Here is a 15859-nt window from a genome sequence, read left to right as displayed (position 1 = left end):
GTGAGTGACGTGAGGCAGACAAATGTTGGATTCATTCATTCATGTCATTGCATTTCTCCCAATCTCTTTTATGGAATGATATATCCTGTTCCAACTGATTGCATTGTGTAATTTCACGGCGGTTCTACAATTGCTTCGCATCATTTGCGTTCTGGTTTTTCTCCTCACCAAAGCAAAGATTTCCCATTAGTACACCACATGTGTATTTGTCACGAAATAAATAAAATCGTAATAATAATTATACTACAGAATTAGTGGTTTCTTTTACAGGCCGTCACTCGGGCACTTCAGCATTGGTTTTTTGTTGTTGCATGGTATGAGGAGCTACGTTCTTGAAGATTGCTGTGGAAGATTGTTTAAGGTGCTGTGGAGCAATATACAGCCAATCAAACCAGGAGCCAAGGATATTTTCATTTCCGTATTTTCTTGCAACTTCGATTGCCAATTGAGCCTAAATTTTCACAGGTTTGTTATGCATGTTGGGATACACCAAGTGAAGATACTGGTCTTTATACCAAAAGTGTACCCTGCCTTTACATGGAGTAGCATGCGTGATCAAGGCCTGATATTTCACAGAGGCTAAGAAGGCAATTGCCTCTATGCCCCTTGCTCATTGCCTTGGTGTTCTTGAAATGCTCCAGTAGAAATTTTCAATTTCCTTTTAGGGTGCCCTTTACCACAGAAAAAAATGTTTATCTTGGTGCAGTTGCCCTTTCAAAAACGAGGCACATATGCCTGCATGATCTAACAACGACTGCACTGGACAGGGAGGCTTGAAGGGAGTTCATTTCTAGGACCACCCTGGGACAGGACCCCTGATGCCCTAATGGACTTATGGGAAGAGACATGTATGTAATTCCACTCAGCTACGTCGTCAATCATTGATGTCGTTTGCATGGAATGAGAATAAATAACACCCACAGGAGATATTGCAATGCTATAAACCCTTCACGCATTACCTGCAATAACCGAATATGAGCTAGAGAGAAATTTGATAATATAATTAAGCTCCATCTTTTTATTGCCTCAATTAAGAAGTCAAAGTATTGGAAAGGGATAATTGCTTCTCAAAGATGAAATTTCAGGCCTGAATTTCCTGATGCAAAGTTTAATGATATTATCAAGACTGTTCCTTGGCTATTATAAATAATATTTACATAAAAATAAAGAGTTTTAATAAAAAAAAAATGGACAATAAGGAAATGACAACCATTATAAATCTATTTAATAATGATGAACATTTACTTATATGTGCACGCTTGCCGGGGTGTTGTGCCAGCATATGGTGCAGTCAAGCAAATTCAATTAACAGCAAATTAATTTCTCAAGGTGTGCATGTAACGAGGACATTAGGCAATCAGAATCGCTTCAAGGCTTGTACCAGATGCCAAGTTGGAAAAAAAACTAATCTGGAATTTCCATAACATTTATCATTAATTACAATCCCCCCAGACCTGACAAACCTTTCTTTTTCTAGCAAGAGAAAGGTCTTTTCCAAATAGCAAAGATTGTCTGTTCCAATGCACTGATCCTGATTAATAATGACTGAGCAAAAGTATTGTTGTTTAGTTACTGGTTGTAATTGCTTGATCTGTGCAATTCATAATCATAGATGTTCAATCAATGTTTGTATGAGCTTAGAGCAATGCCTAGCTCTATGGTATGAGAGAGACTGGCAGTTACCAGCTTGGTGTTCATATCTCCTTGTGGGAGTCTAGCACGTTCCCATGATGGGAAGATCATCTAAACAAACAAATAAACAGGCAGAATAATCGATTCTTGCTCAAGGATATCAATGACACGGCCAGGATACATACACGAATTCAGGCATTATAATATTGCATGACAGGTGTGCTGAAACCACTTGGTTTAAAGGCAGGGTGCCGATATCTTCACTTGGTCTATCCTGACATAATATGCACAAAATAACATTTGGGCTCAATTGGTCATCAAAGTTGCAAGAAAATAATGAAAGGGAATAAAAACCTTGTTGCATAGAATTGAATGCTTTCAGATGCCAGGGAATGGCCAATTCTATTCTTTCGTAATTTATATGCTCACTCTATTTTGACTTAAGTCTCAGAGAAGTCATCAATCAACTTGAAACAAATATGGTTGTCAACAGCGTTTGTCAATCTCTACATCAACCATAAAACGCAAAGTATGAATAACAGACTACACTGAAATACAACCATATGTTGCGTACTAATTGCTACGTCTTATCTTCTTGTTAACAGTGAGCCCTTAAAGGAGTTTATCTTCATTTGTATTCAGCGTAAAGAAAAACAGAAAACCTGCGGCGGCGTCAGGTGACAGCTGCTTGCCCGATAAGTGAAAGTCCAACAATCAATATCACCTGATTGCCAGGTGGTCATCACCCTATTGCCAGGTGGTCATCACATGACGATTAAAGGCAAAGTACACCACTGGTTTTTTGAACCACTCTTTTGTTTTAATCCTATATAAATGTAGACACACAAAATAAAACTTTAAAATTTCATTTCAAAAGGTGGTTGTGCTTTTGAGATATCGCCAACAAATTCGGAATGAATACGTCCACGCAGGAAGAATAACCTATTATAGGAATAAACGATCTGAGAACAGTACTGACAGTTACGCTTCTCAGATCATAATTTTGGGGCATAAAAACCTATTCAAAAAAACCCTAAATAACCACATTACTTCGAAGTGACATGTTCCTCAAAATGCTTCTACCCATTGAAAGCTGCTGTAGGCTAAACATATATCTTCCCTTGAACAGTATGCCATGACTAATTTAAATACTTGGCAAACCGCTCCTTCCAGCACACTGTGATGAATTGAGCGGATACCATAAATTTAAGTGAACCCGGTTTCCTTGAATAATTTATTGACCAGCGAGTGGGCCCAGCTTGTCATTTCTTGAGTCAGCTAATTATTTACACCGGTCCATATTTCATATAAAAAAAAGAGATGCTTCCCAACACTGAACGACATGGAGCCAGCTGCACCATTGGCAGAGAATTTTGACGGACCACGGAGAACCCTGAGTTTATGCACACATTTTGATGCATTCACTGCAGCTCTTATTTTACAAGTGTCTCCAGACCTCATAATTGTTGTTTGCAGTTTTGTAGTTTTGCAGTCTTTTGTTGGTCAAAACAGTCTCAGAAGAAGGTTGAATTTGAAATGTATTATTCTCAAAACTTTGATCTAATTGTTTTCTTTTCTATAAAATAGTAGCTGAGTGTTTGGGTAGATTTGTCACTTTGTGGAAACCACGAAGTAGTAATAATTATTTAGTGATAAATGGTATTGCCAATTTTAAAAGGCATTTTAAAAGGCATTTCCGAATCCTCTATAAGCAGATTTTATCCAAGCTTACTAAAAAAAAACAATTCATACCACTGTGACAAGAGTCTCAACTTCATAGAGCTGCAAACATTGTTTGGAAATTTTCTGCTGAGTACGATACCAGTCAAAAAGGGTACATTTTATTTTGGCTGGTAACCTTATTCTGGTAGGCATGTTGTTTATATGCTCTACTACTTTTTTTTCTGAGCATCTCCATGAAATTGGACCCTAGCAGAATTCTTATCGGCTCATATCTTAAACATTCTGCCTCGCTGAAAACACAATCTCTTGTAGGTTAGGGTTCGCACTCGAAAGATGATTTATGTGAATTGTATGTCAAATACAACATAATTAAAGCAGCAGTCGACATTTGGATTACCGTAATAATTTATCTTAAAGTCTTATAATGCAGACTACTTGTATTGGTTGCTATCGCTGAGGTGGCAACCAAAACTCTCACCCATTTATTGGTCTTTAGTGACCACAGGAGTCACTTTGGGCGATGTTCGGGTATTGTGTTATTAAAACCACATTTCTTGAAATCTCCACTGTTGGTCCAACAGAAAACATTGTTGTACTTGAATACAAATTGCTTTAAAGACATTGCATCGACCAAACACAAGTTGAATTCTTTGCATTTATACACAGGCCTACAGGCAATGACTATTTAACAAGAACATTATAAGAACATATATTTTATGCTCGAACAGCTCCACAAAATTGGGCTCTGTTGTCTACCTGACAATCAGCATAATTTTGAATAAGGTCCCTTGAAAAGGGAAAACAAAACCAAGATGGCCGAAATCACAGCTGGCAGGGGGGAGGGGCAGTTGGAAAGCAACTCACCGATCGTTTTTATTGGCATGGCCACAACGCATGGAGACAACTTAATGTCACAAGGATTTCTCCTAAAGCAGTTAAGCCATGTAGACGGTAGACAAATCCTTGCACTAAGCTTTCGGTCCAGCAGTATTTACACAAAAAATAGAAAATGGAAAAGCAGAAATTGCACTTCCAGTGAAACATGAGTAAAGAAGGTGGTATACTTTAAGGAAGGGGGAATAAATAACAAGTATATTTCCCATTACAATAATAGTCATAAATATTAATAGCTCCCTCACACTTCCAAGAAAATACAGTTTAAAAAAAACCATTATCGACAAAAACAACCATGGGAAAAAAGATGGTGCACAAAAATAAGTCAATAATAGCAGGGACAAAATCAAATCACCTAAAGGTTTGATATTTCTTCAATGGAAAAGAGCATGACATTTCCATTTGAAAATTCACATTTGAAACCCAGTTTGTGATTCAATAACATGAACACAAGTATATGAAGGAAGCTGTCAAATCATGCATTTTGGGTTGCCCTAAATTACGCTGAATTAATCAATGACTTTATAAATTGATTCAGGACATTTAGTGTGGTGTTCATTATCTCAAAATTAATGTGTCCCAGCAAACTCAGCCAGAGATCTATGCACACCATCGCACGGTAATCCATCAGTGTCAAGAGAATGCATGGGGATATAACCAGTACACAGTGACAGTCACGACCGCATGATGAATCTCAACGTATAGTATGTACCTTATCCTGTCTGTCACATTCCATTTGAAATTGGTTTCCCCTGATGTATGTGTTTGACATGAATTCCCCAACGAACCAAACTAGAAAATACTTTATCATCAGTTTACACACTTCTTCATCAGCGTGATGGATAGAGTCTAGTAAGGAGACCCCATTAAAGCGAACTCTGTTTGTTCCATGTCGGTGCATGTTTCCTGGCGTAGTAACAATGATAATGCTATTAGAGGGTGAACATTCAACCCAGATACTTAATGAAGGAGATGAAGTCGCTTGCCTCCATGCCCCCTTGCCACTGCCTTGGTGGCCTTGAAATGCTCTAGTGGAAATTTACATTTTTTGTCAAAGGGTGCACTTTACCAAGGAGCAACTGCCTTACCACTCTTGCCCTTACAAAAACTAAGCATAAAGGCCTGAACATTGCCTTCTCAAAACAACTAAAAATCCTCTCAAACAATTCTCAAGATTCCAAGCACACAGCCGTGATGCTCAATATATGCCAAGTAGTACTGACGATGAAGCGTCATGTTTGAACCATCCCCACTTTAACAGCTTCACTGCGAGTGATGGAGTGCTGTACAGTGTACTGAGCACACTAAACTTGGTTACTTTGTTTCAAAAACTCAATCAATAACTTCATATCACAGTCCTTGTAACCACCCTCATCAATACCAATTTTGTATACATTCACCAGTTTCCAGATTTGATATCCGCCGCGTTTTCGCCGTAAATATTGATTTTCTTTTCCCTCGCTCACTCCACTCTGAGGGACGACTGAACAGTTGCAATATTTCAGAGCTTTTAGTCGGACCTCGAGATTGGAGGTTTGGCGACCCTAAGCCTACTAACTTTATCACCCTTTCTGGACCTTCTGCATTAACGAGAAGTTGTCGTGATCCTGTTCTGCACAGAAGCGTGTCTGAATTCAATTTCATTTTTTATCTTTTTCTCTCTTCAACGGCCATTCACTCTCGAACAAAAAATACCTGTGCACGCCGTGCAAATCAAAGAATTGTGTTGATTGAAATTGATTGGGTTTTTGGCAGTTGGTAAAAGGATACTGTTTTTGCCTTTAGGCTCATGTACAATTGTGCAAGACACTTTTTGATTAAACTGGATCGCTATGCACGCAGACATCACAATATTGAATCATAAATGGATTATCTGAGCAATGGCTGTTTTTATTGAAATGAAAATTATAAACATGAAGCGACTTCGCATTGGGGCAGAACACATGAGCAATGCATTTATACGTCCAGGTTTTAGAATAAAGACAGTACATGGAATTGGTTTAGACTCAAAATAGGAGACTCAGGAATGGTAGGTAAGGTCTGCCGTCAAAATAATTTCCAGCTTTAGATTTTAGACACTGGCATTCAGTGACTGATTTCCCTTGTATAGTGCTCAGAGCAAAATGCTACACAAAATGTTTCAGTTGCTACTCATCAGAAATCATCAATTGCTGCTCAATATTAGACTTCAGTGTGTACCAAAATTGTTAAGTCAAGATATTTTACTGTGTAAAATTGCTGGATGAAATCATTCCCTGGCTGTAACTGGGACCTTTCCTAGGAGGGGAGTAACCCTCCTGGCCCTGATCTCACAGGTAGAGTGGGAAGGGGACAGCTAGGGGAGGGGGGTGATAAAGGCTTTGGAGTGAGAAGGTCTTGTTGTTCTCTCTCTTCATTGTATTATTTATCCTCAATGCAAAACTAACATCCATTAAAGTATTGCGGTACCCGCCGTTAACACATGGAACTGTCTGAGAGATTGATCACCCCCTGGGAATGAGGTTAGGTGTAACACTGCAAAGCATCAAACACAATCAACATGAAACTTGTATACTCCTTAATGTATATTTGCATCTCGCTCCTGAAGTGAAAGTGAATAAAATTTCAGTCCCACATATGTAACGCTGTCTTGAAGGTCTAAAAAAAAACTACATTCCATCTAAGATATAAAATGATCAACATGTCAACACAGCATCTAGAATAATTTTGAAAACCCTTCCCGTCCATTCTATCCACCGCCAGTGCCTCCCATAAATATTTCTTTATCTCTGAGCGTACGTTCTTCATAGCTGTCATACAAATAATTAACATCTGTAAGGAGAGGGCAGGGGTGGTTCAAAGTACTATGACATATTCTGACGCCAGACGAGACGCTGAACAAATAATGGAGGACGTCATTTTGTAGAATTGTCATCTCCTGACTATTAGAACGCGAAGAATTCAATTGATGTGGAAGAATGGTGTTGGAAAACTACTGTTAGGATGAGGGGTGGGGACTGCATATAATGCTGAGTGTTTAGACCAGACGAACAATCTTATAATAACGGCACAACATTTATTGGCAGGCAACTTGATGATTTCAAAGTGAGAAGAAACTATCTTGCAAAAATATAGTATTGGTCTGAGAGTCTTACTCAAAACCCCTCTTAGACACCGTCAGGCCTGTATGCTTCGTTTTTGAAAGGGCAAGGGCACCAAGGCATTTTCTCCTTGGCAAAGGGCACCCTATGAGGAAATTGTAAATTTCTACTGGAGCATTTCAAGGGCACCAAGGCAATGGCAAGGGGCAACGGAGGCAATCGCGAATTTCTACTGGAGCATTTCAAGGGCACCAAGGCAATGGCAAGAGGCAACGGAGGCAATCGCCTCCATTGCCTCCGTGAAGTATCAGGCCTGCACCATGTTTCTTACATATGAGCCTGTCACAGAGTTGAGCATAAAGTAAGACACCTAATTCACATCATATATGTAAAACTAAAAAGACAAAACCTTGCGCAGCCAACACACAAGCAACGGTGGTGTTGCCTGCAACACTTGTGCAGATGGATTGGTCTACGTTCACTTGCCGACATCCAGATCTCTGAACCAAACTTTACACGTACACTAAAAATAAAGCAACTCTTTGCCTTCTTCCCCAGGGTTTGGACACTTCCATAAAACGTGAACATACATATGAATGTAGATTGATCAGTTCAACACAACAGTCTAAAAAAAGATGAAAAATAATACTTCACTATTGTCAATACTTATAATGCTTCGAGTTGTGAAGAAGGAAGAATCAATGGTGAAAAAACACTGTTTGATTGAGAGTGACTGAAGATATGATAGGTTTTAATTATAATCTAACCAAAACAACTGAAATATCATACGTTCATATCCATAGATGATATTTGAGACCTGACTTTAAGGATAACTGACTCAAGACTCAGGCTGTTGCATGGGCACAATTTTATAGGACTGCTTATACAAAAGATATTGCTCGACAATTTTCAGCAAAGCAAAAAATAAACATTCACCAAGTACAAATATTGAACTTGCATTTATGTAGCACGGGTATACCTTTGTCGTAATGACGTGCATATTGTGTATGGATATTTTTTCCTGATTTTGGATTAGCATGCTCATATCCACAGTTACATGCTGATGTCTCAATTGTCAGCTTATCGATCTTTATCAAAACCAAGTAATGCCATGGCAACATGTCACACATTATGAGCATGTACCATAGGCCCTACGTTGATACATGTAGCTGTGACCGGCCGTGTAAATGAAGGTTTGATATTGAATAGTTGGGTATTAAACCTGTGTATGGATGCATAGTAGAGTATTGAATTGTAGCAATGAATAGTAGGCACATTTAAAAGAGTTCTCCCAGAACTGAAATGCATCCTTTAAGAATGTCCTTGCCAGAGGACACTATAGACCGTTATCACGCTGTCACCATCTTGGTCATGTTCCCTGTTTCCAATAACAGTAATGAATGCTAACATTCATTGCGCATGGCACCAGACTATTATGTCGTCCAGCCTCAGTTTGGTCACAATGAGTTGGCATGGAGTTAAATCAAGATGACCACACCATGATAAAGGTCTATAAAGAAGGATCACTGTACGCGTGTAATTGTTACATAAAATGTATGTAAAAAAAACAGAAAAACTATAAACATCCAGCTTGATATTCCATCTCCAGCCTCATGGCTGGTTTGCCAATTATATGTGTGTGCATGCATGGAAAGACGAAATGCCACTTAGGTGCATGAGAGCACATTTCAGAGCCCTACTTTATGGTAGCATGCTCCAATTCCCTGAATGTAAATTACTCAAAACATAAATCTCAGAAAACCGCTGTATTAGCGTCAGGGTCTGGTAAACTGCATGTGGAGCTGACATACACGCACGTACTGGCTGCAGTCTTGGAAGGGCACCAAGGCGTTGTCTCCAAATTAGGCAGTTGTCCCAAGTCATTGGCTTAGTGTCTCTTAAAATGATCCACAAGAAATTTTGCATTTCCTCATAGAGATGCCCTGTACCAAGGAGAAATCGCCTTGGTGCTTTTGCCCTCAAAAATGAAGCATCAGGCCTGTATTAGAAATTACATGATTAAATCTTGAACGAGTTTGTTTTCTCAGGCAACAAAAACCCTCAGATGGTTTAAATCATCTTTTAAACATTTCAAACCCCCCGAGAAACCTCAAAAACGTGAAGAAAAAACCCCAACAAAAACACAAGTAGCCTATACCAAAGGATGTAATATTTATTAGGGTTACATACACCCATACCATGTATCAACATAATTATTTAATGGCCAATGCATGTACCAACATCCATCCCCCGATTAAATTAAAAACCTGTTTCCTTGGAAATTACACGCGGAAAAAATCCACAATTCTCTCGCCCTGCAGTGAATCCAATACGCATTTTTTCCCTCAAGTCTGTTCCAATTGTGTATAGAACTCGCTAAAAATTGCCTACAGGAAAAGCATTCAGTGCGCGCTTACGAACCCCATGGAGATGGCAATACACGGTGACTCTAAAAGGTCATCAAGCGCGCTGGCCACACCATATCGGCTTATTGATTCGTAAAATGTTTGAACAAGGCTTGTTATTTTCTGCAAACTGCTTTGCACCGACGACATACTTGTACATGTTTCAACAACACTTCAGTCTATAAATTCTCCTGAAATACAAACATTCATACGAGATTGGTTTTTCATCTCCGATATTGATGGAACGCAATTCCATTGTACCAGTGTAGAGCTGACTTGCAATCAGGGAGATCTTGTAAAAACAATCAGGGATATATTTAAGTACATTCAACATAAAAGGAAAACATTTCCAAAATCACAGAGATTTTCAAATGTTCATCAGAACAGTGGAAAGATTGGGTTTTTTCTTATGGAGCTTTCTGCAGAATCAGGGAGAGTTTGCAGCTCTGCTGATGCCTTAAATTGTTAATTCATTCCCGAAGAGACTTCTTAATTTGCTTCACAGATACTTCAGGCACTCACATGTGGCACCATTTTAAAACTACTCGTTACGATCATTTATAGATTGAGTGAGTCCCGCTCACATGATTACCACATCTTCTCGCAAACTTTCAACATCGCAGCTGATGCTAACGGCCAGGACAACAGCCACAGCCTGTGTCAGACCCAACTAAAGCTCTCAACGATTCTTTCCTTATGTTTTCCTGTTTGTGGTTCACAGCTCCATGGAAATTCTCAGCGGCAACATAAAGAGGCCTCCGCTGCCCATGGTCAATATTTATAAAAATAGTTCGGCCCACGTACTTGCTAGGCACTGTTGCTTAATATTACAGAATTAGATTACCAGCCAAAGTTGAATGTCTTGGGTATTGTGCATGACTGGTCTTCTGACAATTATTTGCTAAACAGAACCAAAAAAAAACTAAGCAATACGAAATTTGTATTCACCTTTTCTATTTTACTTTCCTATATTTCACGACTAAATTTTACTTTTCAAGCAATATTAATTCGAAAAGCCATAAAGCACGTAAAAACCAACGTATTTGAAGAAATAGATCAGGCACACATACAACTCAAAATTGGAATTGGGACCAAATCCTTGAAGATTGAATACCAGCGAGACTTGCGAAGTCTAATTCTGGCAATCTGTGACAATGATTGATGATCCGTGTACAAAACACATTCAAATCAATGGACACTACAGGAAAGTGTGGTATGAGTTACTTCACCATTTATGTAGGCACGTAGTATACTTATGCTACCAAAATGGCCCCGTACTCTATTTATTTATTCATGTTTACTCTTACTTACGGTTTAGCTTTACTCCGTAATACATGTAACTGTTGTTATTCTTTTATGAGAGTATGGAAATAAATGTATTCTTGAATTGAATTGAATTGAGTATACAACGGGGGATTTCGAGGTATCTTGGCATGGCATATATAGGAGAGTTAATTAATTTGATTACTTTGAGTAAGTTTCAGTTCATGAAATGGTGTGCATTGATTGCCTTGAAGGAACGATGAGAGATGATGAAGCGTGGATAGATGGGAGGGAAACAAGGAAGTAGAGAGGCTGGGATTAGACTTTCTAGAAATCGAAGGGCAACCTAGATTTCTGCTGGAGCTTAGGGTACGAATGGAAATGATGAGCACGTTCGTGAAGAGTAAGGAAATTGTATTTCGCTACAGAGTGTGAGAAATTGTTAGAGTGCTGTAAGGGTTATCTTCTCCCCTTAAAGGGAGGGTATGATTTTGGTAATTGCCAAAGACCAAAATCCTCACTTGGTAAAATCCCAATTTAAACATACATGTATGCATAACTGTGAAAATTTGGGCTCAAGTTGCTGAGAAAGTGATGGAAAAAAAACCTTGTCGCATAAAATTGTGTGCTTTCAGATGCGTAACAAGATCTTCAGATGCCTCACATAAATCTTTCTCAGATTCAACATTTTAGGTGAACAATTTCCTCTCTCTAAAACTATGTTACTTCACAACATAGCATGCATTAAGAGCAACTATAAATATAAATATGAATATAAACTTGCAGGTACAACCATGGTCTCATGCATTGATAACAATTCAAAAGTTCTCACTTAAACTAATGATTTAAGCTCAAATTAACGTAAAAGTACCTTCCTGTTTAACTTTAGACATGTTTATTGCCACCTTGTGTTTTCATGAACAATCATTACTGTCCTTTTAAGTTTAACGTTTTCCTTGCAAAAATTTTCTTTTTATCATGTTTTGATGTCCTTGTTGTTTGATATGTAATATCACCTTTGTTCATTGTCTTTTATCCTTAATGTATTGATCTAACAGTATGTGTTAATGTTTTAAAGATCCTGTTTAAAGACCCTGGGAACTAGGATATTCAATCTGTGCAAAAAGTAAAAACATGCAATGATGTTTTTGCACTCCGTAATAAGCAATATTTTTCTACCAACATAAACAAACAGTAGTCAACATACATTTCATAACGACCCTAACCATCACGTCACTTTTTAACTGGCCCAATTAATTATATAAAACATGAGCATGGCCATGTGTTCGTGCATTCAGAGCGTGTACACTTGATTCACGTATTACACAAACAACAATCCAGCACACCCCAACAGAGTACAGGCTCACACGAGTCAGACCGTATAGGCCCACAGGCAATTCAGAAGCTGGAAAGCAATTGCAACGATTCTTTGGTAAAGAGGTTCAAATGAAAAGACAGAGAGATGGGGGAGAGGAAATTGAGGGACTTTTCACTCCTGAGGTGTCCCCCCCCCCCAACACATTCATCTCCAGTTCAAGGCATAAACAAAAACAGCTGGTGATGTAATGAGAAAATCGGTGTGCAGACAATTTGTGAGATAAAAGTTGTGGTTGAGTTCAGTACACTTTGAAGGCTCACTTTACGCTGGTTTACGTGTTTATGTGATGCTAGATTTTCATCAAAACAAGAGTGGAGGCTTGATATTAAAGAATACATTGTAGACTCTTTTTGTATACACGTATTAGCCTGGAATTTCATCTTTGAACATACAGTTTGCAAAGGGCACTTCCGGGAAACTTTTGAAGGGACACCAAGGCCAAGACCAGGGCAACAGCGGACATGACCTCCTTGTACTGTAATTTGAGGCCCGACGAAGCGGTTGATATGATAACATGCCCAGAACTTTCTGCGTGTGACTCACTCATAAAATTTACTGTCTTGGCCATAAATGAACATGGTGTCTTGCTTCATTGCCTCGGTACAGACAGGGACAAAAGGCGCTGGAATCGACATTTGAAATTAATCTATCGAAACTCCCCAGTTCAAGATTGCTGCCAATAATAAGGAAATCGGGGGGGGGGGGGGTCTTGATGGTTTCCTAGAAGATGACTGACCAGTCGTCCTGCCAAAAAAGACCGTTATCTTCCTGCCACCACCTCGGGCACGTTCCATGTATCCAACTGCAGTAATACTTGGTTCGGTTACATTGACTTGAGTGGGAGAAAAATCAAGATGTCTGCACCATAATCCCTTTGATTTCCAACGATACAGTTAAAAACCCACAAAAACTCACCATTCTGCGTTGGATGTGCCTCTGCGTTAACCACTCCCGTAGTCTGCACCGGTAGCGGTATCTCAATGTCCCCCTTGAGCGTGTCCGCAACGCTGAAGCTCGCCCTGTAGCGGTGGCTGGACTGCAGGAAGCCCAGGTTGACGTCAATCGTAGAGTTGATCTCTCGGGATACGTGGATCTCCGGATCGTGGACATCTTCTGGGAAGTGGACGCGAGAGCTGCCTCGAGGTCTCGTCATCCGGACTGGTTTATCTTCAGAAAAGGAACGAAATAAGAAGATTACACGGTGATAATCTCTCTCTAATACCATCAGGAAAAAAGTAAGCAAGCAACCTAGTAGTTTACAAGTAAGTTATAAATACTGTAGATCGTATGTATACATATCCTTGTATGACCTATATTTTTGGTCAGGGTTGCAAGCTCTCACAGCACTCTTGATGTAACAACCTGATATGGACAAACAGCATCACATTTCATCGTACTGCCTAGCGACAGCGTAACATGGTGATCACATATTAATAACAATAGTTTACCAATAATATTGATGCTATTGAATTTAAAAATGAATTTAAATGTACCCTACTACTGTAGAATAGGAGACTTTGAGATGCTGACGACATAAATTGGTCCTTTTTTGGGGCTCTGAGCATGCGTAGGTCTGAGCACGCCACTACTGTGAAAAGGATCGTCTAAAAGTCTCCCATAAGTTAGCTGTTTAAAAAAAATCAGACATAGTTACATACGGTATGGTATAGGGGTGTAGCCTGGGGAAGCCTGGGGTATGGCAACCCCCCTCCCCCCCCCCCAAAAAAAATAGATATATAGATATATATATTACATGTATAGCCCTTAAACAAAAGGAAGAACTGGCATTTAGTATTTGACCACTCTGCTCTGATGATTGTCGCTCTGGCTCAAGTTATCTGTTTGTCTGGCAAACATTCCGAAACTAACTTACATGCAAAGTCGCATTAGTGATACTTAGAATAAAATACGATGATGCAACTTGTAGCGCTACCTGTAGATGACCTTATGTTCACAGCACACTTTAAATTGTATTTACTGTGAACCATCAGGTTTGCCCGTGCTTCCCATATCAATAGCCCCAATTGATTTTGCACTGAATGCATGCAAACAAGGGTTACAATGTAAGTTATTAAAAAATACAGGATGGTGTTCAAATAATTATAGGACGCTCTCCGCATTGAAGGCTCATATCACAATGCTGACGATTCAGCGTGTAACGGAGGAAATATTTTCTCTTATAATTAAAAACAGCTCGCACAGATGGATTAGTGTAACGTGGATCTAATTACAGGAAATGTAAGGCTGATAAAAACCATGCCTCTTTTAATTACTTTTTTTACGAAGCAAGTAAACTCTACAACACGACTTTAGAGAATGTGTAACATCTTGTTTACAGACGACATGTACTTCAGGATTATTTTGTGATGCAAATGTCTTGATCTGTGTTTGACACAAAGTAGCCTTGGTAGGTTTTACTACAAGGACTAAAAGGAGCCTCGTATTTTATTATAATACCTTACTTTATAGCAATGTATACGTTTTATGGAATGGTTTTAAAGCCACTAATGACATAATTTTGTACATAATATGTACACAACTTACCCAGGGCTGTATTTATTTTGCATTTTCTGCTTGCCTAGATACAAATGCAATCTGCTTAAAGCCATTATACACTTTCGGTAAACAGTATTGTCCAAGTCCCACACTTTGTGTATCACAACTTATATATAAAACAACAAACTTGTAAAAATTTAGGCTCAATCGGTCATCGGAGTCAGGAGAAAATAACGGGAAAACCCACTTTTGTTTCCGCGCGTTTCGCCGTGTCATGACATGTGTTTAAAATAAATTATCCGTAATTCTTGCTAAGGAGAATTTATATTGTTTTACCGTTTTCTCAAAAAGTAAAGCATTTCATGGACTAATATTTCAAGAGAAGTCTTTCACCATTTACCTTCTGTAAACCCTGTAAATTATTTGTAAATCTGTGAACTTTTTTTTCTGTACCGAAAGGGTCCAATGGCTTTAAGAAAATTTCTAAGGTCAATATTAAAGTCAATAGTACACTTCATGGCTTGACATGGTTCAAGGTAAAATCGTATACAATGCATTTAAAGAGTTTTTTTTTTAAATATTTATCATTGTAAAACAAAGTTAGTCCTTGGACTCTTTGTTTAGTGAATAAAATCCGGAAATAAGCCAAAATGTCATGACAAAAGGCTGAAGGTCAATTTATGGACAGGGCAACATACAGCCGGCCACAGGAAGGCTTCCTTTCAGCCTATAGGATTAGAGAAACATAACATCAAGTTCAAGTGACTGCAAGTATGCCTTACTACAGATGTACATCAAACCATGATCAAACAAAGGGGATTTTGAAAAAGTTACAAGTTGAAATGAGACCAGCTAGTTTTAAGACATGTAGGGCTTGAATTCTACACTTGGACTACAGGCTTAAAGGCCAGTGATTAGGTGTCAGGCTTGTAAACTCATGACTTGACAAATACAGGAGTCTTGTGTTTTTCAGTTGAACAATAAAAACCACACTGGCTAGTCAGTGTAAAAGTTTTTGTAAAAACATA

The 15859-nt window shown here is 38.8% G+C and overlaps 1 protein-coding gene across 2 annotated transcripts in view; it reads right to left on the bottom strand.

Annotated features, from left to right (window-relative positions):
- LOC117294431 (UPF0687 protein C20orf27 homolog) overlaps positions 1-15859 on the bottom strand; it is a 40809-nt gene that overhangs the window by 18755 nt on the left and 6195 nt on the right. For both annotated transcript variants that reach the window (XM_033776826.1, XM_033776827.1), the window contains exon 2: positions 13251-13502. In XM_033776826.1, the coding sequence (XP_033632717.1) occupies positions 13251-13502 (252 nt within the window). The remainder of the gene's footprint in view (positions 1-13250; positions 13503-15859) is intronic.

This window comes from Asterias rubens, chromosome 9 (genome assembly GCF_902459465.1).
Source record: "Asterias rubens chromosome 9, eAstRub1.3, whole genome shotgun sequence".
NCBI classification, from domain to species: Eukaryota; Metazoa; Echinodermata; class Asteroidea; order Forcipulatida; family Asteriidae; genus Asterias; species Asterias rubens.
This window is presented reverse-complemented; position numbering and strand designations above follow the sequence as displayed.